General features: G+C 54.5%; 1 protein-coding gene across 2 annotated transcripts; it reads left to right on the forward strand.

The window, feature by feature from the left end:
• The first annotated feature begins 257 nt into the window (after window positions 1-257).
• On the forward strand, window positions 258-19,877 carry IPO13 (importin 13). 2 transcript variants are annotated; one of them, XM_057708279.1, is made up of 20 exons: window positions 263-986; window positions 2,782-3,518; window positions 8,598-8,738; window positions 8,828-8,969; window positions 9,062-9,228; window positions 9,432-9,552; window positions 9,639-9,786; window positions 10,214-10,395; window positions 10,476-10,502; window positions 10,673-10,807; window positions 10,970-11,113; window positions 12,435-12,515; window positions 13,067-13,204; window positions 13,396-13,492; window positions 16,423-16,475; window positions 18,686-18,752; window positions 18,841-18,899; window positions 19,051-19,140; window positions 19,439-19,620; window positions 19,705-19,877. In XM_057708279.1, exons 1-20 carry the CDS (start codon window positions 903-905, stop codon window positions 19,799-19,801), a joined length of 2,892 nt encoding a protein of 963 aa, XP_057564262.1. In that variant the 5' UTR covers window positions 263-902; the 3' UTR covers window positions 19,802-19,877. The 2 variants fall into 2 exon arrangements, with proteins under 2 accessions (XP_057564269.1, XP_057564262.1); XM_057708286.1 differs by lacking the exons at window positions 18,686-18,752; window positions 18,841-18,899; window positions 19,051-19,140; window positions 19,439-19,620; window positions 19,705-19,877 and adding an exon at window positions 16,593-16,760 and having other exon boundaries at window positions 258-986.
• Window positions 19,878-21,110: the final 1,233 nt, after the last annotated feature.

A 21,110-nucleotide genomic window follows, 5' to 3' on the forward strand; every position in this document is an offset into this window, starting at 1 on the left:
TGGCTCGGCGGGGGCCTCGAGCGGCGCGCCGCTCCGCTGCCTGCTCGGGGGCGCGCGGGCTGACGAGAGGACGGGAGCGGGGACCCGGAATGAGTTTCCGCGCAGTTCCGCCGGGCCGTGTTCGGCTGTGTTGGGCTGGGTCGGGCCAGGGCAGGCGCGGGTGAGGGGGACGGTGTCTGAGTCCGCTGTGCCGGGGACAGGCGCTCGGGGCAACCCGCTCCTCTCTGAGGTCCCCGCCCCGTCCCGGCCGGGCCGGCGCGTCTGTCAGTCACTGGGGCGGAGGCAGCGGCTGTAGCGGGGCCGGAGCCGGGTGGTGAGAGCGGCGCGGGCCAGGCCGAGCGGTGGGGACGTGCCACAGCCCCTTAACTCCACGGACTCTTCTCCCCAGACTTGCGAAGCTGCACCCCTGCTTGTCGTTGGGCGCCTCCGTAACCCGCGAAGGGCTCTCTCCCCCGTCACCTCCCACTCCCGTGACCTCCTCCTAGGACCCGAGAGCTCTGTCAGAAGACAGTGTTGTGGGTACAGGCCATCGACCCTGTGACCCCTTACGGGCCAGGGCCTTGGTTTCCCCGAGGCCTCTCCCCTATGACTCCCTCCTCATAGATTCTGGGGACAGAGCCCTGACCTACCACCAGGACCCCCGCCTGCGAACTCCTCACTGACGGCTTCTTCCTAGGAGTCCCCGTCAGTGGTCTCCTCCTTCGAGCACCCCTTTTGGCCTCTGGCAAGCCCCCCACCCCCAACCGAGGTGGGGAGGCCTCGGCAGCCATGCTCGCCCTGGGCCCCGTGTCACCCCACCACTGCCTGGGCACCGAGACCGGAGTCTAGCAGGGGACCAACAGCCAAGAGGCTGGGGCAGGAGACAGGTCACGGTCCACCTCCCTGCTGGGGAGGGAGCAAAGATGGAGCGGCGGGAAGAGCAACCGGGGGCTGCAGGGGCTGGAGCAGCACCAGCCTTGGACTTCACTGTGGAGAATGTGGAGAAGGTATGAGGGCCCGGGCCCGGGAGCGGGGGGGGGGGGGGGGGGGGGGCACTCCAGTGACAGAGCAGAAGTTCTGGGGACAGACACTAATGCCAGAGCCTGGGCTGGGAGCCCGTTGGGATGGTGCCTCCAGAGAACCTGGCATTCGCTGTCTCTCTGGGCAGGCAGGTCAGCAATGCAATGGTGTCTTAATAGGCTATTTTTGGCCTTCCTTAGACATGGGTCCTCTGTGGATAATCTAGAGTCTTGGGATGGTCCCTCCAGAGTGCTGATGGTTTAGACCTTCAGCCAGACTGGCTATTCTCCAGCTTCATGGGAACTGCATGAGCAGTGCAGTAAGAAATCAGGAACCCGGGAGACCTGCAGCTCAGTCTCCGGAAACCATAGTGATGCTGAGCCATCCTGGACCTGTTTTGTTGAGCCAGGGACTCAGAAGATAATCTGGAACTAAAACAATCTGGGTTATGTTTTCAGTCTTCCTTGGAGAAGGGGCCTTCCTTTATTGGATTGAGGCCAGATCACTCCTGGGCAGGCAGGAGTAGGGCTGGCCCCCTTTGTTTTGTGCTGAGTCCAAGGGACCTGGTCCTGCTGGCAGCTTCAGAGTCCTTCCCTACTCACCTGCCCACATGGCTTCCTGCCATGGCACTCCCAGGCTCCCCCACTGCCCAGTCCTCTTTTTTGAACTGCTTCTCTGTTTCTTCTCTGGGTTCTGCCCCCAGAGGCTTGGAATGCAGAAATGCATTCCCCCTGGGATGAATGGGGAGATGGGGCTACCTTGTTGGAAATCAGGGAATGGTTGCAGATACTCATTTGTTATTCTTGAGCCTCATTTACCATACTCAATGGTGAGGATGCATCTCTCTGCTTCTGTTCTCTGCCTGCCTCAGCATCCCTGAGGGTCCAAACAAGGGACAGTGGCCATAACTGGCTGTCAGAGGTACAGATAGGGCTAAGCCTACTTGGATGGAGCCTGCTTAGGGGGTGAGAGTCCTGATCTCACTCTTACATCTCCTGGGGCTGGGCCGTGTCGGCATGGTGGCGCACTGTTTCATGTGCTACCAGGGAGATAAACCACTGTTTTCTTACTGTGTGAAGTCCTAATGGAATTGGGACCCTGGGGATTTGGCTAGTTGAAAGCTCCAGGCTAGGTGTTTGCCAGGGCTGCAGGCCAAGACTTCTCTGGACCAGCTTTTTGGACCCTCTCATGTGCTCTCTGAGGAGTGTTCTCACCCTCCCCTCCAGTTTGTCTCTGCCCTAGGGCTGCCTGGCAAAGTCTTAGTCCTGCTCAGATTTCACAATGGCTTTGGTGCCAGCATCTGGAGTGACCTAGGAATGATCCTGGGGGAGCTAAATGGCGCTGTTGGAGTAGATGAGAGCAGCTGTGCCTGGGAGGGTTGGGGGGGCCCTCAGGCTGTTTCATGCTCTTCTCAGGCTTATCTTCTTCCCTATGGAGCCTTTCCTTCCACCTGGGCCTTGCCCTTTACTTCAGGTGCTTCCCCTTTGGGGAACTTGGCCTCCTCTCTTGCTGCTTTTCTGTGGAAGTTCACTCTGTGAACCCATAATATTTTGCTATAAGGAGAATAGGCTGTGGTAGAGCATGGGCAAAGTTCAGGCACTCAAGACATCCGCAGGACTCCGGGCCCAGGAAACACTGCAGAGCCCTGAGCTCTCCCTTCCCGCTCAGCACCCCCAGTCAGAAAGAGAGGGGAGTCTTGCAGGACCAAGTTATGCCCTCTGTTCTGGGCTCTGGCAGGATCCAGAGTGGCCAGCACCTGCTCAGTCCTGTGCTGTCCTGCAGGCGCTGCACCAGCTCTACTACGACCCCAACATTGAGAACAAGAACCTGGCTCAGAAGTGGCTGATGCAGGCCCAGGTCTCCCCACAGGCCTGGCACTTCAGCTGGCAGCTACTGCAGCCTGACAAGGTGCCTGAGATCCAGTACTTTGGGGCCAGTGCCCTGCACATCAAGATCTCTCGCTACTGGAGTGACATCCCCACTGACCAGTATGAGAGTCTAAAGGCACAGCTCTTCACCCAGATCACCCGCTTTGCCAGTGGCTCCAAGATTGTGCTGACTCGGCTGTGCGTGGCCCTGGCCTCCCTGGCTCTCAGCATGATGCCTGACGCTTGGCCATGTGCTGTGGCAGATATGGTACGGCTCTTCCAGGCTGAGGACTCACCGGTGGATGGCCAGGGCCGCTGCCTGGCCCTGCTAGAGCTACTGACAGTCCTGCCCGAGGAGTTCCAGACCAGTCGCCTGCCCCAGTATCGCAAAAGCCTGGTGCGGGCCAACCTGGCAGTGGAGTGTGGGGCTGTCTTCCCGCTGCTGGAGCAGCTGCTGCAGCAGCCCAGCTCACCCAGCTGTGTGCGTCAGAAGGTGCTCAAGTGCTTTTCCAGCTGGGTGCAGCTGGAGGTGCCACTGCAGGACTGCGAGGAGCTCATTCAGGCTGCCTTCGCTGCTCTGCAGGACTCAGAGCTCTTTGACAGCAGTGTGGAGGCCATTGTCAATGCTATCTCGCAGCCTGATGCCCAGAGGTGAGCCGGTCCCCACCTTCCCAGAGATGGACAGCCTCCTTGGCCAGCCACACATGCATCCATCCATCTGTTCAGTAAACACTAACAGAGTGCCTACTGCATGCCTGGTCCTATGCTGGAAATACAGCAAGGAACCAAAACGAGATGTTGTCTGTGTCCTTACGATTCAGAGAGGGAGACAGACATTAGACAACTAACCATCCAATGAATTACTGAATGAAAATATTTGACTTTCCCTTCCCTTTGTCGCAATCAATCAGTCACCAAGTCCTGGCTGTTCTGCTGTTGTGTATCTATTTTTCCCATTTCCACTGCCACCACCCTAGTGTAAGCTGTCCTCATCTCTCTCCCAGAATACTGAGGGGCTCCTTCACCAGTCCCCTGGTTTTCACACTTACACCTTTCATTGCCCACCTGGCACCCAGGGCAGTCCTTTAAAAATGATCTAATCTTTCCTTCCTGCTCAGAAACCTCCAGTGGGTCCTCACTGCTCTTAGGATAGAGGTCAGAATCCTCAACGTGATTCACAAGGGTGCCGCATAACGTGGCATCCCTAGCCCCGTCTGCCGTGCTCCCTGCCGCTTCACTCTCACACGATCTTTTCAGTCCCTCGAGTCTCCTGGTTCCTTCTAGCCTCTGAACCGTTGCATGTACTTGTCACATCACCTCTGCCTCAGCTGAAACTTCACTTCCTTAGGGAAGTCCTCATGATTTTTAAGACTCAATTTGATTTTATCTCAGAGCTCCCAGTGTTTTTCCTTCTTAGCCCATAACACAGTTTCATTATAAATTAATGTATGTCTCCCCATTAGTCTCTCAGCAATGTGAGGACAGGCACTCTGCCATTTTATTTTGTCACATTTGTGCCGGGCAGCGCTTGGTAGCATTCATTATTTTCTGAATGGATGAAAAATCAGAGTTGCCTGAGGGGCGGGGGTGGGGGAGGGGGAGGTTGGAAGGGGAGGGAATGTTCCAGGCTTTGGGAGCTACAGCATGTGCAAAGGCCTGTGGTGGGCAGCACCACCACACATTCAAAGACCCGAAACAAGGTGAGTGTAATGAGATGCTTGTTCAACAAATGTTGCTTGAGCGTTTGTTTGTGTGTGAGGTCCTGGGCTGAGCACAGGGAGCCTAAAGATGGATGGGTTGATTTCTGCAAGTCAGGAGCTCACAATCTAGTAGACACTAGTTGGGCAAGTACAGTCTATGTGATGAACGCTCTAATGGAGGGAGCGGGTGGCTGTCAGAACCCAGAGGAGGCATTTAACCCAGTCTGAGGGTTATTAAGGGCTTCCCAGAGGAGGTGACAAGCGAGCTGTGCTTTGAAGGCTGTGTAAGAGTTAGCCAGATGGAGGTGATGGATATGGGGAGGCCATTCCAGAAAGATGGAAGAGCCCAAGCAAGAGTGTGAGAGAGCCTGTGAGCGGTTATGATTAGACAGCAGAGTGGAGGGGCCAGTGGTAGGAGAGCCAGGCCCAGACCATGCAAGACCTTGTTGGCCAGGCTTAAGATTTGGGTCTTCATCCTGAGGATGATGTAAAGCTATTAAAAGATTGTAAGTAGCGAAAATGGCATGATGGGATTTTTGATATAAGTTGGATTGGCCATGGCACGACTGGAGGTCTGACACTTCACATTTCAGAGAAAAGGCTTTGGGAATGCATGGCAGAGCCAGAGGGGAAAATACCACTGAAAGAGATGGCCTGGGGAAGTGGTTGATGGCTCTATCCTTGGCAGTAGTCATGTTTGAGTTTGAAGCCCAGATGGTTCACTTCCTAGATCTGGGCAAACCACTTTTAAGCCTCAATTTCTATCATCAGTAAAATGGGTGTGGTCATGTTACAGAGTTTAAATAGGAAAATGTGCCCAGGGCCTGCCTCTGGTATTCTGTGGAGAGTATTTTGGTATGAGTATTAAATAAGAGAATGTGAAAGATTTAGCATGGTTCCTGGACACTCCATAAACGGCAGTTGCTAGTATTGGGTATCATTTTTGCATTGGCAGTTAACATGAGCCCTTTACCATGGCTTCCCAGGTTTTCCAACTTAAAGTAGGTACCAAGTCCCAGGTCAAGGCCTTTCTTGGCTGGCTTGGCTCAGCAGAATTGGCAGGGCCAGTGCGTGGGTGATGTGGGGTGTCCTTGGATACACCCAGGTTTACCCGCCTAACCAGTCTCGAGGGCTTTGGCAGGTAATTGATGCCTCTTCTCTGAACGAACGAGCGAGCAAGGAGCCAGTGAGGGAACCTATAGCCTCCTGAGCGCCCATTGGCTGCAGCCCCCTTGGTTGCTTAGCAACTCTCCCCATTTTCTCAGCTCTGCTCCCGGAGCTCTAATTGCAGGTCTGGGCTGAGCTCAGTGTGAGTGGCAGCCAAGGAGTCCCAGCAGCCCTGCCCCAGCAGCTTGAGCTGACCAACAGGAGCCAGGCCTTTTGAACCCAGTCACAGCCATGCTGCTTAAAGACATCCTCTCTATCTTCCTCCCCCAAACCTAGAAGCCTCGAGGCCCATTCTGTTTGCTCACAGGTCTCAGGCACAGGTGCCCAGGTGGTAGGAAATCTATGCAAGAGTTTGCCTCGAGGGTGGGCTGCACCCAGCCTGGAGTCAGTGTTTGGGCCTTCCTCTGTCTAGTCTGTTTTCTAGCTTTGGCTTGAGAAAGTCATCTTCAGTGGCTTTGACTTCTGGGTCTTCCAGCCACTGCCTCCTGACATCGGCTCTCTCCTTGGCTGAGCTTACACTCAAGTCACCGTTTTCCCACCCCTCCACAGCTGCTGCTGCTTGCCTGGCTCTCTCTCCTTCGAAATTTTTTTTCTTCCCGAGATTTGTTTTTTTTATCCTGGTAAAGCTTTTTTATTGGGGCTTGGGGAAGGGCAAGAAGGTCAGTCAGACAGGCTCTTGGTGGCTCCCATCAGTTAGAACTTGAGATATGGGCTGAGAGCTGCATAGATCTTTTGGGGAAATTCAGGTTGGGCCCTGAAACAGAAGCAGATCTATAGCTGCGTAAGGCGCTGTCTTAGCCTGGAATCTGTCTCTAATTTGCTCTGTGACCTTGAGGAATACTCTGAGCTCTGCTGGGCTACATTGTCCTTGACTTTTCCTATTATGAGGTGCAGATGAGACAAATGAAGAATTTTCATTGAGTACCTACTGTGTTTGTGCATTTTGAAGGTGTGAGGGAGCCTTGGAATATAGTGGGGATGCTGTGGGGGTAGGGCACTACCTCCTGCCCCCATCTCAGCTACTGGGGAGCTTGCGAGCCATGGCCTTGGCCCTGCCCCTACTCATTGTGCCAGAGTCTGGCCTGAAGGTGCCCATTGTCTTGTGGTGCAGCCCGTGTCAGGGCCATGAGACCGAAGCTATCCCCGCTGTCTCCAGGCAGCACCCTCTGGAACTGTCTCTGGGCTGCGGGTATCCTGGTATGGATGTCTTGTCCCACCAGAACCAGGATGTGGAGAAGGCCAACATCCTGGACTGGTTGCCTCTTGTCTTTCTCATCCTCTGCCTAAGGTTATGGGGCTACCTCCTAACCACTTGCTTGGGGCAAGTCCAGATAGAACTCCTTCCGGACCCTCAGTACCCCCTCCCCTCCATAGATTGCTGTAGTGACATGATTGACAGCAGAGGAATCCCCCCTGAGAGTATCACTTCCTCTGCTTAGTCTCATCTCCATACAGCAGGTTTCTGGGAATGGAGCTAGCCTTCACTCGGTCTCCTTTTTATGCTCTGCTTCCTCTGCTCCTTCTGTAGGCATCATTGTGCTCTTTTCTCTCATTCAACACTTTCTTCTTGGGCAGTTCTCATCTACTCCCATAGCTGTTTGCTGATGATTCCAAAATCTATGTCTCTTGCTCTTACCTCTCCATTGGGCTTCAGGTTTTTATATCCAACTCTCTGGACACTTGTACCTGCCTGCCTCACTAGGCACCTCGGATTCAACATGCCTAACATTGAACTTACACCTTCTGGCCTCCCATGAAATTTAGTACTGTCCCCTCCCACCCACTCCTCCAGGTCTCAGTGAATACCTCCACCACGGAGAGTTGTTCGTGACTCTTCCCCATCCTCAAATCCATATGTTGCCTCTAAGCTCCCTGTGAGTTCATCATCTATTTCTCTCCCTTCCTTACTGCCACCAGAGTCCTTAGGAGTTAGGATTTGGTGGAAGGTGAGGGCTGATGCTCTCAGGAGCCGTTGCTGCCTTCTAAAATCTCTAACAGGACTCCTCAGCCTCTGTTACCTCTTCTGTCTCCCATCCTTGTTCAGTCTCCCCCGACATTGACTGTATTAGTTTCCTAGAGCTGCCATTATAAAGTGCCACAGACTGGCACACAGAGCAGAAATTTATTGTCTCACGGTTGTAGAGGATAGAGGTCCGAAATCAAGGTGTCAGCCCCGTCTGAAACCTGTAGGAGAGTCCTTCCTCGCTGCCTCCTAGCTTCTCACCAGAAGCTGGCAATCTTTGGTGTTCACTTGGCTTGCAGCTGCATAATTCCAGCCTCTGCCTTTGTTGTCACACGTCATTCTCCCTGTAGGTCTCTGTCTTCATGTGAATGTCTCCTTTTAAGAATACCAGTCATATTGCATTAGAGCCACCCCCTACTCTGTGATCTAATCTACAATGACCCTATTTCCAAATCAGGTCACATTCTGAGGTCCTGGAGGTTAGGGCTTCAACATATTTTTTGGGGGGGGCACAATTCAATCCCTAACAGTCTGTTCTCTGGTCCCCCCAAATTTATGTCTTTCCCACATGCAAAACACATTCACCTTATCCCAACCTCTGCAAAAGTCTTAACCCATTTCAGCATTAACTCTAAGTCCAACTGGAGTACACAAGTCCACCCATAACACTTACCTTCTTGTGCTTCCTTCCCAGAGTTCTCCTGGAGGTCTCTGACCTAAGGTTCTTCCCAAATTGGACAGCATCAAACCTGCCGTGTAGGCCCTGACCTCTTTTTCACTTTGGGTTTTACGTGGCACGCGGGGCTTTGATGGATGACAGGGAGATTGTGCCTTTCTCTTAAAGCTGGTGGGGGATGGGCAGACAGCTCTGAATGGGGTCTCTTCACCTCATGCCTCCAGGTATGTGAACACACTCCTGAAACTCATCCCACTGGTGCTGGGACTGCAGGATCAACTGCGACAGGCAGTGCAGAATGGGGACATGGAGACCTCCCATGGCATCTGTCGCATTGCTGTGGCCCTGGGCGAGAACCACTCCCGGTGAGGAGGGGGCAGCTGGCAGTGGAATAGTAGGGCCCTCTGAGAAGTGGGGGAGGTGGAATGACCTCCTCATGTCCCCTCCCTCCCAGGGCCTTGCTGGACCAAGTGGAGCACTGGCAGAGCTTCCTGGCCCTCGTCAACATGATCATGTTCTGCACGGGCATCCCCGGCCACTTCCCTGTCAATGAGACCACCAGCTCCCTGACCCTCACCTTCTGGTACACGCTGCAGGTGTGTCATGTGACCTTCAGTAGGACTGGGCCGTGATGGAAGAAGGTGGATCATGGGCTCCTGTGGCTAACTCTCCTCCCTGGCTCTCTCAGGATGACATTCTGTCCTTTGAGGCAGAGAAGCAGGCTGTGTACCAGCAGGTATACCGGCCGGTCTACTTCCAGCTGGTGGATGTGCTTCTGCACAAGGCCCAGTTCCCTTCTGATGAAGAATATGGATTCTGGTCCTCAGATGAGAAGGAGCAGTTCCGAATTTACAGGTGATGGTAATAGGCCAATCCTAGCTCTAAAGGGTGTCCTGAAATAATGAAGGCAGTGAGGGGAGGGGCCCAAGGCCAGGCTCCCTGAATCCTGGGCCTCCTTTCTCTGTTCTCTAGGCACTTTGGCAGGGCTCTGAGGGAACTGGGGTGGGTTCCTGGGGGAAACATCCAAGCAGTGTATAAGGCCTTTATCTGCTTCTCAGGGTGGACATCTCAGACACGCTCATGTATGTCTATGAGATGCTGGGGGCCGAGCTGCTCAGCAACCTCTATGACAAGCTGGGCCGTTTGCTCACCAGCTCAGAGGAGCCCTACTCCTGGCAGGTACCTCCCCAGCCTGATTCCCTCAGCCCTCCCAGACCCGTCACACCCTCCTCCTCAGCCAAGCCAGTGGCATCCTCTTTCCCCAGCACACAGAGGCCCTGCTCTATGGCTTCCAATCCATCGCAGAGACCATCGATGTCAACTATTCTGATGTGGTGCCCGGGCTCATTGGCCTCATCCCACGGATCAGCATCAGCAATGTGCAGCTGGCGGACACTGTCATGTTCACCATTGGTGAGGCCTGGAGTACACCCACGAGCGCACTCCCAGAGCCAAAGCACACATCCCCAGCCATAGCCAGCCTGCTAGGTCCTATCCAAAGTGGGAGACATACACGCCCACACACACAATCAGAACTGCAGCCAGCTGACTGTCCTGGCACATCTAGGGGTCCTCGCTACAGTGCACTGACCTGCTAGTTCACTGTCACTGAAACAGCAGTGCTGGGCCTCTACTGCACAACTCCTTCCTGCTTCTCGGCTGTAAGGCTCACATTTGAGCGTGTGTGTGCATGTTTGTCCATTCAATCCTCTGAATGAGCAGCGCTCTGTAGAGGGGCTGCCGCTCCACCCTGCCAGGAACTCTGCCTGCCTTGCAGGGACATGGTGTACAGCCAGCCCAGCCTGCCTCAGATGTCTTCCCTTTTCCCTTCTTCCCCCAGGAGCTCTGTCTGAATGGCTGGCTGACCACCCCGTCATGATCAACAGCGTTCTACCCCTTGTACTGCATGCCCTAGGCAATCCCGAGCTCTCTATCTCTTCTGTGTCCACCCTCAAGAAGATCTGCCGAGAATGCAAATATGACTTGCCGCCCTATGCTGCCAACATCGTGGCTGTCTCCCAGGTACGCAGGGGCCCTGGTGGGGCTGGGCCTCAGGGCACCCTGCCCTGCGCTGATGCCATATTCCTTCTTTTTATCCCCAGGATGTGCTGATGAAACAGATCCATAAGGTGAGTTCAGGCATTTCTAGGGGCTCCTTGGGGAATTGTGGGGTCTGTAGAAATCCCGTCTTCTGCCTTTGTGCCTTAATCTCTGTTCTTGGAACCTTACCCGAGAGGTTCATTCTTCCCACCCACAGCCAGGTGTGTCTGGGACTGACCCTCCATGTTCTGCCCCACAGACGAGCCAGTGCATGTGGCTGATGCAGGCACTGGGCTTCCTGCTGTCAGCCCTGCAAGTGGAGGAGATCCTTAAAAACCTGCACTCGCTCATCTCGCCGTATATCCAGCAGCTGGAGAAACTGGCAGAGGAGATAGTGAGTGAGCTGGCGTGCGTGCCTGTGTGCATGCGTGTATGTGGCCAGGGAGCAGCAGTGGGCTTCTGGGGCTGTGGGCTGTGGGCTGTGGCTGCTGAGGGGTGGGGCTGGAGTGGCAGTCAGGGCTGGGAGACCCAGAGCTTGGTTGCCTTCTCCCTGTAGCCTAATCCCTCCAACAAGCTGGCCATTGTCCACATCTTGGGGCTTCTCTCCAACCTCTTCACCACGCTGGACGTCAGTCATCATGAGGATGATCATGAAGGCTCTGAGCTCCGGAAGCTGCCAGTGCCGCAGGGACCCAACCCCGTGGGTGATGTTGTCATTGCTGTTGCGCCCCACCCCCCACCCCCCTCCAGCCCTGTGGGAATGTCATAGTCACCCCTGAACTCTGCCAGTAATACTGTGATTGCTTCCCTGGCCCCATGGGGCATGATGCATTTGGTCCTCTGACCCTGTGAATGACCCTACCATTGCCTCCTGCTCTGTAGGGAGTGATGTCATTGTCTCACTCAGTCCTGTGGGTGATGTCTTTGTCGCCATCCCAGCAGGGGTGGTGTTACAGTGTTTCCTCCTCCCCGTGGGGGACACTGACATTATCCTTCAACCCCTAAGTGATGTAATTATGGGCCCCTGTTTAACCCCCAACCCTGTGAGACCTTCTACTTCAGCATTCACTCTCCCCTATGAGCACTGAGGATGCTTACATGCTCCACATGTAATAGTTCTTGCCTTTGAGTTGCTCCTAGAACAGAGGAAATACATGTAAACAGATTGTCACAAAGCAGTGTGATAAGTACCGTGGTAAGCTCGGGCACAGGGGTTTGGGGTGGGGCAAGCCTCAGCGTCCTATTCAAAACTATGAACATCAGGATATCTGGTGCTCATCTCATAGAGCTGTGCTGGACAGCAGGTATGGTCTTGACTGAGAGTACTTTGCAAACTGTAAGGCTCTGTACAGGTGTGAGGCACTGCTTTGGTATTGTTCTAAGTACCCCCTCCGGGATTTCTCCTGGAGAAAGGGAAGCCACAGTATCCTGGCCCCTCTCTTCAACTCCTCACCCCAGTTTCAGTTACCCTTTTGGCTCCAGACCAAACCAAGGCCACTGTCCTCCCACAGAGTCCCTTCTCCTTCTATGGCAGTCATCATCCTGCCTTCCCTCACCTCCCAGGACCTCAGGCTGCTCTCTGCTCCACCATAAGCTGCCCGTATCTATGCAGCCCTTGGGGCTCTATACCCCAAGCCTGTCTGGGTGAGACAGTATCTCTGCTTCTTCAGGGGCTAGTCCATAGGCCTTTGGCACTAAAATGCTTTTACTGAGCAGAAGCAGATAGGGAGTGACTTTTTAAAAAGGTTACAAAGTTTTAAGACTCTTCTGAAGCACTCATAATGTCCCTGCTTTGCAGTTTGAAGCTTCCTCAAAGAACATCCGTAGAATTCAGGGTATCCTCTTTTATTCATGGGGATTCAGCAAATCATTCCTTCCCCAAGGGTCCTATGCACTGAGTCCTTAACATGCAGTCTGGGGTAATAGGTGTGAACTCCTGGCCTACTTGCAACTACCAAGTGGTCCTTCACGGGTGGGTGAGAGTGGCGGTGGGGGCACCTCACTTCTTCCTGTGTCTTCAGGTGGTGGTGGTACTGCAGCAGGTCTTCCAGCTTATCCAGAAGGTGCTGAGCAAATGGCTGAATGATGCCCAGGTGGTGGAGGTGAGTCCTGACCCTTGCCACCGGTTCCCATGGTGACTTTGCTCAGTGGTGGAGCAGGAAGAAGGTGTGGCCACCCCATCTCGGCTTGTGACGACCTGGGGAAGTAAAGGAGATGAGTCCTGCCCCATAGACACAGGGAACCTCTGGGGGAGACATTCAGAACTTGCCAGTATCACAGGAAGTGCTAGACTCAAGGACTGCGATGCTGGGCTGAGTGACAGTCAGGGATCCAGTGTCGCGTCAGAGAGCTGCCTCGGTTCTGTCCAGCTCAGGAGCTCCTCGCGCCGTTCGCTGTTGTTGCTCCCCGAGAGGCAATGGTAGAGGTGCAAGTAGCAGGTGTTAGGTTACCAGGTTCCAGCTTCAGCCCTCATGAGAAGGGCCTTTCAGCCTCTGGTCTTGCAGGGTGAGGGTCAGACGCGCCGACCTTCTTTGGTTCGCAGAGCCAGGCAGGGCTTTGGTAAGAGCCGATTTTTAGGCTTCCTCTGCAGGGCCTCGGTTCTGTTCCAGCTGACCGTGACCTGCGTACCAGGGCCCCTCTGCTTTCTTCCCAGGCGGTGTGCGCTATCTTCGAGAAGTCTGTTAAGACACTGTTGGATGACTTTGCCCCCATGGTGCCGCAGCTGTGTGAGATGCTGGGTCGGATGTACAGCACCATCCCCCAGGCCTCTGCTCTTGACCTCACTCGACAGGTGGGCCTTCTAGTGGGGGCAGCAGTGTTCGAGATGTTATCTCAGGCAGAGATCTGAGCCAGGGATTGGGCGGGTGGGTGGAGTGGGGAGGATGTCTGCTCTGGCAGGGGTTCTCGCCTGTATTCCAGGGATGTTGGCCCGTCCTGGTGGGCCAGCACCTCAGCTGACCAGAATTCCCTGCTTTGTTGTAGCTGGTTCACATCTTTGCTCATGAGCCTGCCCACTTTCCCCCAATTGAGGCCCTCTTCCTGCTCGTCACCTCCGTCACACTCACCCTCTTCCAGCAAGGTAGGTCCTGACCAGGGTCTCTGCTGCTGCCGCCACTGCCACTGCCTCTGCTTCCCTGACTGGGGAGCCACAGCTGCCCACTCTGTTCTCCTCTCTCCCCTGGGTTGCACATGGGACTTGATGGGAAACTGACGGGATCAAGCACAGCACAATTGTCACCTTACAAATAGTTGACACCTTAGGTTGAAGTGGACAAGAGAGTGAATGATGTCTTCTGCTGGCCTGCTGGACTCAGGGCCAGTCTGCACGTGGGGGAAGGTGGGGCTGGAAGATCTGAGGGACTTGGGGCACCAGGCTGGGTCCATTTCCTTTGGGATGGAATGAAAAGTGGAGAGAGCGTGGGCTTCAAAGTCAGACAGACCTAGATTCTAAGCTCAGCACCACCAACTAGTTGTGTGACCTTGGGCAAGTCACTTACCTTTTCAGAGCCTTCGTTTCCATGTGCGTGAAATGGAGATTTCATATACTTGATAGGATTGTGATAGGTATTAAAGTAGCATCTTTTGGGCCTCTGGCTTGGGATTTTTGCACACAATGTACTCGGTGAGTGTAGGTTCCTTTCCCTGCATTGACACTTACTCCTTTCTAGGCCAAAAGCCTTTGGCTGTGGTTCCAGGCCCCCATTCACTACCGCCCGCTGCCTGAGAGAAGTTGAGAGCAGGGGGTTCCAGCTCCCCCTGCTGCCTAACCCAGGCTTCTCACTTGGGAAAGAAACAGTATTGTTCTGCCAGCCTCCTGAGTTTTGCCTAGAATCGTGGTCACAGGTATGAGGCTCCCCAGGAGTCTCAGGTGAAGCTGGAGTGCTCTCTGCTTCTGTCCTTGGCGTCCGGTCCCCTGCTGCTGGCCCCTGCTGCGGTAGGCCATGGGTAGTTTCCGAAGTGGGGAGAGGCCTGAGCCAGAAACCCGGGTGTGGTCATCCTCAGTGCCACCTTTCCCCCTCCTCATATCCAGCTGGGGACAAGTCCTGGTGGCTCTTCAGCCTGCCCACTTCTCCCCACCCTCCACAGCCACTATTCCAGTGCAGGGTGCCATCTGGATCACTTCAGCAATCTTCGAACTGGTTTCCCTGACATCTGCCCTTCTCCAATTCATTCTGTACCCTGCACCTGTAATATTTTTTATAAGACACACATCTGAGCACTTTCCCTTCCCGGCTTAAAGCCCTTCCATTGCTCCCCATCACTGTGGGATTATCATCCTCCTCTCCACATGATATAGCTCCTGCATGCTTCTCAACGTCCATCACCGTTCCGCCACCCTGACTTTTCCCGCAGTGTCCCATTTGATCCCTGTGCCTTGCTCCTCCACCTGGATTGCCCTGTGTCCTTTACTGGGTGAGCTCTCACTCCTCTGTGCCTTACCCGTGCATCAGTCCTCGGAAGCTTCTCTGAGGCAGAGCTGGGTGCTTCTGACCTTGTGCCAAAACTACATCGGGTACGCACTGCTGATACAGCACTGATTACACTCAGTAAGCAGCTTCCACGTCTGTCTCTCCCCCTAAACTAAGCTCCTCAAGGGCAGGCTTGGGTCTCTTCCCTCTGCAGCCGTCAAAACAAGGCCAGCATAGAGTAGGCACCAGACGCTGTTGAAGAAAGGAGGACGAGGGCTTCTTGCCCTTGGAGCCTTTCTCCCTCACCGCCCGGCCCACCTCTAACAAGGGTGGCTGCTGAACGTCGGACCTGCCGTCTGCAGGGGGGCCCAGGCATGGGGCACTTTGGGCCTCATTTTCCAAGACTTGAGTAACTTGGGGTGCAGATGTGGAAGGGATGGGCTTTATCAGTGGCTCCTCACAGCCTGAAGGAAGCAGGGGAGAGATTATTATCAACCTGACAGTCGGGGAAACCAAGCGTTTGTGGCTTGCGCAAGATCACACAGCTGCTTAGTGGTGTCTCAGGCAGGGGTTCCCGCAGCACCTCCTCCTGGGAGTGGGGCAGCGGGCAGGAACTCCAGGCACACGCCTCATCGTTGCCGCAGGCGTCATCAGAACTGGGAGCAGAATAGTGTCCAACATCCTATTTGTTGGGCTTGTTGGTTGTCTTACAGGACAGGATGGCCCCCTCACTGCTATTGCTGTCCCAGTCTTGCCATACTTTCCTCGGGCTCTGCCTTCCCATCGCACTGTGGGGTGGCACATTGACTGGTTTCCCTCTTTCTTCGTGCGTCCAGATGGTGGGAGCTGATGGTCAGCCCTGAGCCTGGCTCTCTGCTGAGTCTGTGTCCATGTGGAGGGGCTTTGTGGGTGGGGCTCTCATTTTTGGCCTCATGTTGCAGTTCCCTCCCCTAGGCCTTGCCAGTGGCTTGCCCAGCCATCCCCGCAGCATAGTGGGCACTGCAGTACCCAAGAAGGAGTCTTCTGGTTTAAGAGAACCCAATGGATTCCTTTCTTTGGCTAAACCAAGAGCCCTAAGGTCATGGAAGGGAGGGGGCACCTGCTCAGACGATGATACCCAGGCCTTTCTAGGGCCTTCAGCCAGGCCTCCAAAGGCAGTACCAAGGACCAACCTCCCACCAGCCCTGCCCTCCTCTTCGATGGCTAGCGATGGGGAGGTATGTGCTAGGAAGCAGTGTAGGGCCACTGCAGCGTGACGGAGTCCACAGCAAGAGTGCGGGGGCTGTTTGTCCAGCTACGTGGTGGCCAGCATTGCTTGAGCACCGCAGGGTCACTTGGAGACTGACCCGAGGAGGAGTGGGGAGTAGGTGGAAGGCCCCTTGGGAGGGAGCTGGGGCAGACCGTCCTTCACTTTGCCGTCTCTTTCTGTTGGGCTTCTCCCAGTTCATGGTTTTTGTATGTTTTGTTTCTTTATCTTGCTTCCTGCTGCTCATGTGCCCCCACGCTGTCTCCCTGCAGGCTCTCAGTCCCACATAACTATATGAGGTTGAGTTGCTGTTTGTATAATTTTTTCTTAAGTTCCATCTTTATTATATTTTAGGGCCCAGGGATCATCCTGATATTGTTGATTCATTTATGCAACTCCTGGCACAGGTGTGTTTTAGTTTTATTCATTCACGTTCTGTTCTCTCTCTTTCTCTTTCTCTTATGTTGAAATTCAATTTAAGCCTATTTTTAGCTTTCTGTTGACAAATTTTTTTTTCTGTTCAGTTGAATAGAATTTCTTCATCTGTTTCCGTGGAAGTTGACAACCCAACATCCTCCTTTAGTGCCCCCTTGCCTCAACTAGCTCAGTCCTCCATAGAGACCAGGGAGAGGCTGATCCCGAAGGGAGGGAGCTGGGCTGACCTGGTGGGTGGGTAAGGGAGGGGGTGGTAACTGTGCCCAGCAGCTCCTGTGGGGCTGGGGTGACCAAGGAGTTCAGGGGCAGGACCAGAGTCGAAGGGCCTGGGGTTCATTGTCCCCGTGCTCCTGCCGGGAACTGCCTGCCTCAGTGCCCCCAGCCTGCTCTCGAGAGGTAGGCTGGGAGGAGCTCCGAGGGAGGGGCCGAGATGAATGTGCTGTGGTGGAGCCCAGAGCTGGGCTGTCGCTGGGCTGTCGGACAAATCCTGCTGCTGCTGGGAGGTGGGGTGCTGGCTTCATTGTGAGATGTGTCTGGTGTGTGTTTAAGTGTGTCGGACCTTACTTGTATGTTTTGAGTTTGGTTTGGGAAGGGAACAGAAATCACGTGCCTGCCGTAAGTAGTATGTGTATTGTGTTGAGTGTCGGGATAAATCTGTATTGAAGTGTGGGCCTGTGCATTGATGCATGTTGTATGTTGATGTGCGTTAGGCATTGATGGAGTTTGAATATTGATGTGTGTTGGAGGCATGTGTGTTGGGCTGTGGGAGTGTGTGTTATGGAGGGTAGGAGTATATATGGTAGTGGTGTGTCTGTATTAGGGGTTATATGTTTGGGAAGATATATGTGTCGAGCTTTAGGAATGTGGGGTCAGTGTGATGGGGGTTCTACGTGTCAGGGAGTTCCTGTGAGTTGGGGGGTCCTGTGGGTTGGGTCAAAGATGTGTTTCTTTGCTTAATCACCCCACAAATATTCTTTGAGTGTTTAATACATGCTTGGTAGTCTTCTAAGTGCTGAGAATGTAATGGTGAGAAAAAGCAGGCACAGTTCTTACTCTCCTGGAACTTACAACCTAGTGGAGGGGGCGCAGGAGGAGTGGGAATGGACACTTGTCCTGGGCCTGGGTGGACATGCGTGTGGGTATCCATGAGGGTGTATCTTTGGGGTGAGGGCATTTCGTTGTGTATTTGTGGGTGTGTGTGGGGAGAGTGCACATGCTGGAGAACTTGGTAGGATGAGGGTGTGGGTGTGTGGACATGGTTTGGGGACATGGCGGGGTGGGATGTGAATATTTAGTGAGAGTGTGTTGCAAATGCGAGAAAGTGGCGTGTACAAGGAATGTGACAGGTGTGTGATAGAGGGTAAGTAGGACGTTTCAAGTGAGGGTGCGTGTGGGGCTGTGTGCACATGAGTGAACATGGGGGAGTGGAAGGTCTGTGAGGACTGGAGGGTTAAGGGACAATGTGTATGCGTTGGGGGGCTGCTGGGGAACAGCAGTGCTTGATGACTGTGGGAACTGTGCAGAGCGTCTCCTGTGACCTGAGGATGTGCCAGTCATGCCCATACCACTTGGGGTGGGCTCTCTGCCCCTGTACTCGGTCCACTCCCCCCAACATGGCAGCCCTGGCACCTGGGCTGGGTATGGAGGAGAAGGGCCTGGACACAGGGTATTCTGAGTGAAAGGTGTGGCCGTGGCTCCCAGGCTCCTGCCCTGCTTTTCCTCTTCCTAAGCTGGAGAGTGTCTGAGGAATGCAGGCAGGACATAGGAGGGGCTTTTAGACTGGGCTTCATGTCCAGCTGTCATCTCTTCTTCCTGCTGCCCAGTTAACAAATGCAGGGGGCCTCAACTGCCTCTGTGAATCAAAGTGAAGTCATTGCCGGCAACCTGGAGCTTGCAGGAGGTCTGGCCCTGACGGCGGGGGGTGGGGGCTGAGGTGCATTATGACTCCCAGCCTTTCTCATACGCCCGTGCGTTCTTGTACACATACGTGTATGTAGCATCCCTTGACTGCTCCCCTCCTGACCTACTGAACTCTGGAGTGGTCTGGGTCCCCCAGAGGTGGCTGGGTGGCTGGTTTGGCAGCCTGTACTTGTGTGTAAACTTGAGGTCTGGGTGGCAGGTGAGTGGGGGGATGGTTCTTGGGATTGGCTGGGGCTGGGCTTACCAGCTCCACCTCCTGCAGGCTCTGAAGCGGAAGCCAGATTTGTTCCTGTGTGAACGATTGGATGTCAAAGCTGTGTTCCAGTGTGGTAAGTGGGGCCAAGTGGACAGGTCGGCCTGGGGTCCCCTTGGGAGGATCCTCGAGCCCCATCTGATCTGCCTCTGCCTCTCCCACAGCTGTGCTGGCCCTCAAGTTCCCCGAAGCACCTACTGTCAAGGCCTCCTGTGGCTTCTTTGTGAGTCCTGTGCTAACCCCTAACCCCCACCTCCATACTCAGTGTACCCTGCCCAGGACTCTAGAGGGTTAGGGGTGTGGTGTGCAGGTTTTGTCTCCAGGGAGATGGGGGGGGAAGAGCTGGGGTTGACGGGCCTCTCCATCCTCTGTAGACAGAGCTGCTGCCTCGGTGTGGGGAAGTAGAACCTGTGGGAAAGGTGGTACAGGAGGATGGCCGTATGCTGCTCATAGCAGTGCTGGAGGTGAGATGGAGCAAATTGGGGTGGGGGGGGGTTGATGGGGGTTGGGTGACCCTCACTGTTGAGGCAGCTGCCCTCCTGGGGATCTTGAGCCTTGGTTCCCTAAGCTCTTCTGTTTCTCCGTCAAGTAAATGGCTGGAAGTTGTTAGGTTGCTGTGAGGATCAGCTGGCTGTTAAAAAGTAGCACTTACCTGTCATGTGCACTTTGGCTGAGGAACTGTCTGGGAGTGGGTGGGTGTGGCTAGGCACCCTTGCTGCAGAGGGACAAGGCCCTGGTATGCTGAGAACCCGTCTCCCTCAGGCCATTGGGGGCCAGGCCTCCCGCAGCCTCATGGACTGCTTTGCCGACATCCTATTTGCTCTGAACAAACACTGCTTCAGCCTCCTGAGCGTGTGGATCAAGGAGGCATTTCAGTCACCTGGTTTTCCCTCTGCCCGCCTCAGCCCTGAACAGAAGGACACCTTCAGCCAACAGATCCTTCGGTGAGCAGAGCTGGCAGGGCCTGGGCTTGGGGGAGGAAGAGGTATGGTGGATGGTGCTAACTTGCTCTTCCTTCTCTCCTTCAGCGAGCGAGTAAACAAGAGGCGGGTGAAGGAGATGGTGAAAGAGTTCACACTGCTGTGCCGGGGGCTACATGGCACAGATTACACAGCTGACTACTGAGGGGCGCCCCCGTCCCACCCACACTTCCTCCTCACCCCTCCCTGTCCCCAAAGAATAAACTTGAACCCTCACTGCACTGCTGTCTCTGCTTCCTTTTTACTGCCCTCACCACCTAACTGGGTGACCTCAGAAGACCTGGGGGAAGGATGGGAGGATGCTTGGACCCACGCCTTGGTAGGGCATGAGGGGGCCAACCTCTAGCTCCTGGGGTGGGAGGGGCACTGGTATAACCAAGCCGCCTGGACTGGAGCCATTCTGAATAGTCCTGATGCCCTTGGAGTAGGTGGGGACGGCAGTAATGTCAGCTACTAAATTAGTCCCGATGTTTACGCATGCACACATTTGTTTAATCAACAGTGCTGAGCACTAGGCCCCTAATGCTGCCATGCCTTGTTCTGTCTGAACACAGGCTGATCTAGCCTGTAGCTACCATGCTAACTAAGCTGGGAGGATGGGACCAGTGAGGAAGGCTGCATGGAGGAAGTTTCATTTCTGAAGGGGTGGGAAGTTTCCTAGGTAGAAGACTTGGGGCCTTGGGCTGGAAGTGAGGTGAGGCTGGGCTCACTTGAGAGGGAAGAAATGGAGAGTGGCTTTGAATTCCAGGGTGGGTTTCTTGTATGGAATTGTTGAGGCACTCAGACTTGCACTTGGTTGAGGACAGGTATAGAAAGTGGGGCTGAGCATGTAGGGGAGGAGGTATGGTGACCCCCAGGAGAAGAGGAGGCAGGCCCTAGTGTTGTCTGCAAACCCATAGCTTCCCACCTCTATGGTACCTGACCAGCACATGATGGTCAGGGGTTGGTCAGGACCAAGGACAGCTCCCGGCCTGCTATTGCTCTCCTCCCCTTGTCAGGGTTCCCTCCCTTTCTGTCTCAGCCATAGTTCCACCCTCGGTGTCTCTCAGTCACCCCAGCCTTCCCAGTAAGATTGCAAGAGCAGGACAGGCTTCTCCTGACTCCCAGCCTTGAGCCCTGAGTCTCCTTGGAGGTGATAGGAGAACTGGTTACTCCCACGGTTGTCTCTTTCTCCTGTTCTTTTCCCAACCTCTGCGCAAATTCTGTGTCCTCCAGTCTTCATCCTTATTCAGTATCTTCCCACACCAGCCAACATCAACCCCCCCCCCCCCCCCGCTTCGTGTCATCCCCTGAGGTCACTCTGTCCCCTTTCCCTTACCCCTCCTCCATCCCATTCTCACCTTACTCTTGATTTTCACTTCTCCTGGGGTATGTGGAGATGTTTCACATATCTTTTGTCCTTTTCTCCTATGAAATGGCACCCAGGTGTCTTTCTGTCCCCTACCATGATCAAA

This window comes from Hippopotamus amphibius, chromosome 1 (genome assembly GCF_030028045.1).
Source record: "Hippopotamus amphibius kiboko isolate mHipAmp2 chromosome 1, mHipAmp2.hap2, whole genome shotgun sequence".
Classification (NCBI taxonomy): Eukaryota; Metazoa; Chordata; class Mammalia; order Artiodactyla; family Hippopotamidae; genus Hippopotamus; species Hippopotamus amphibius.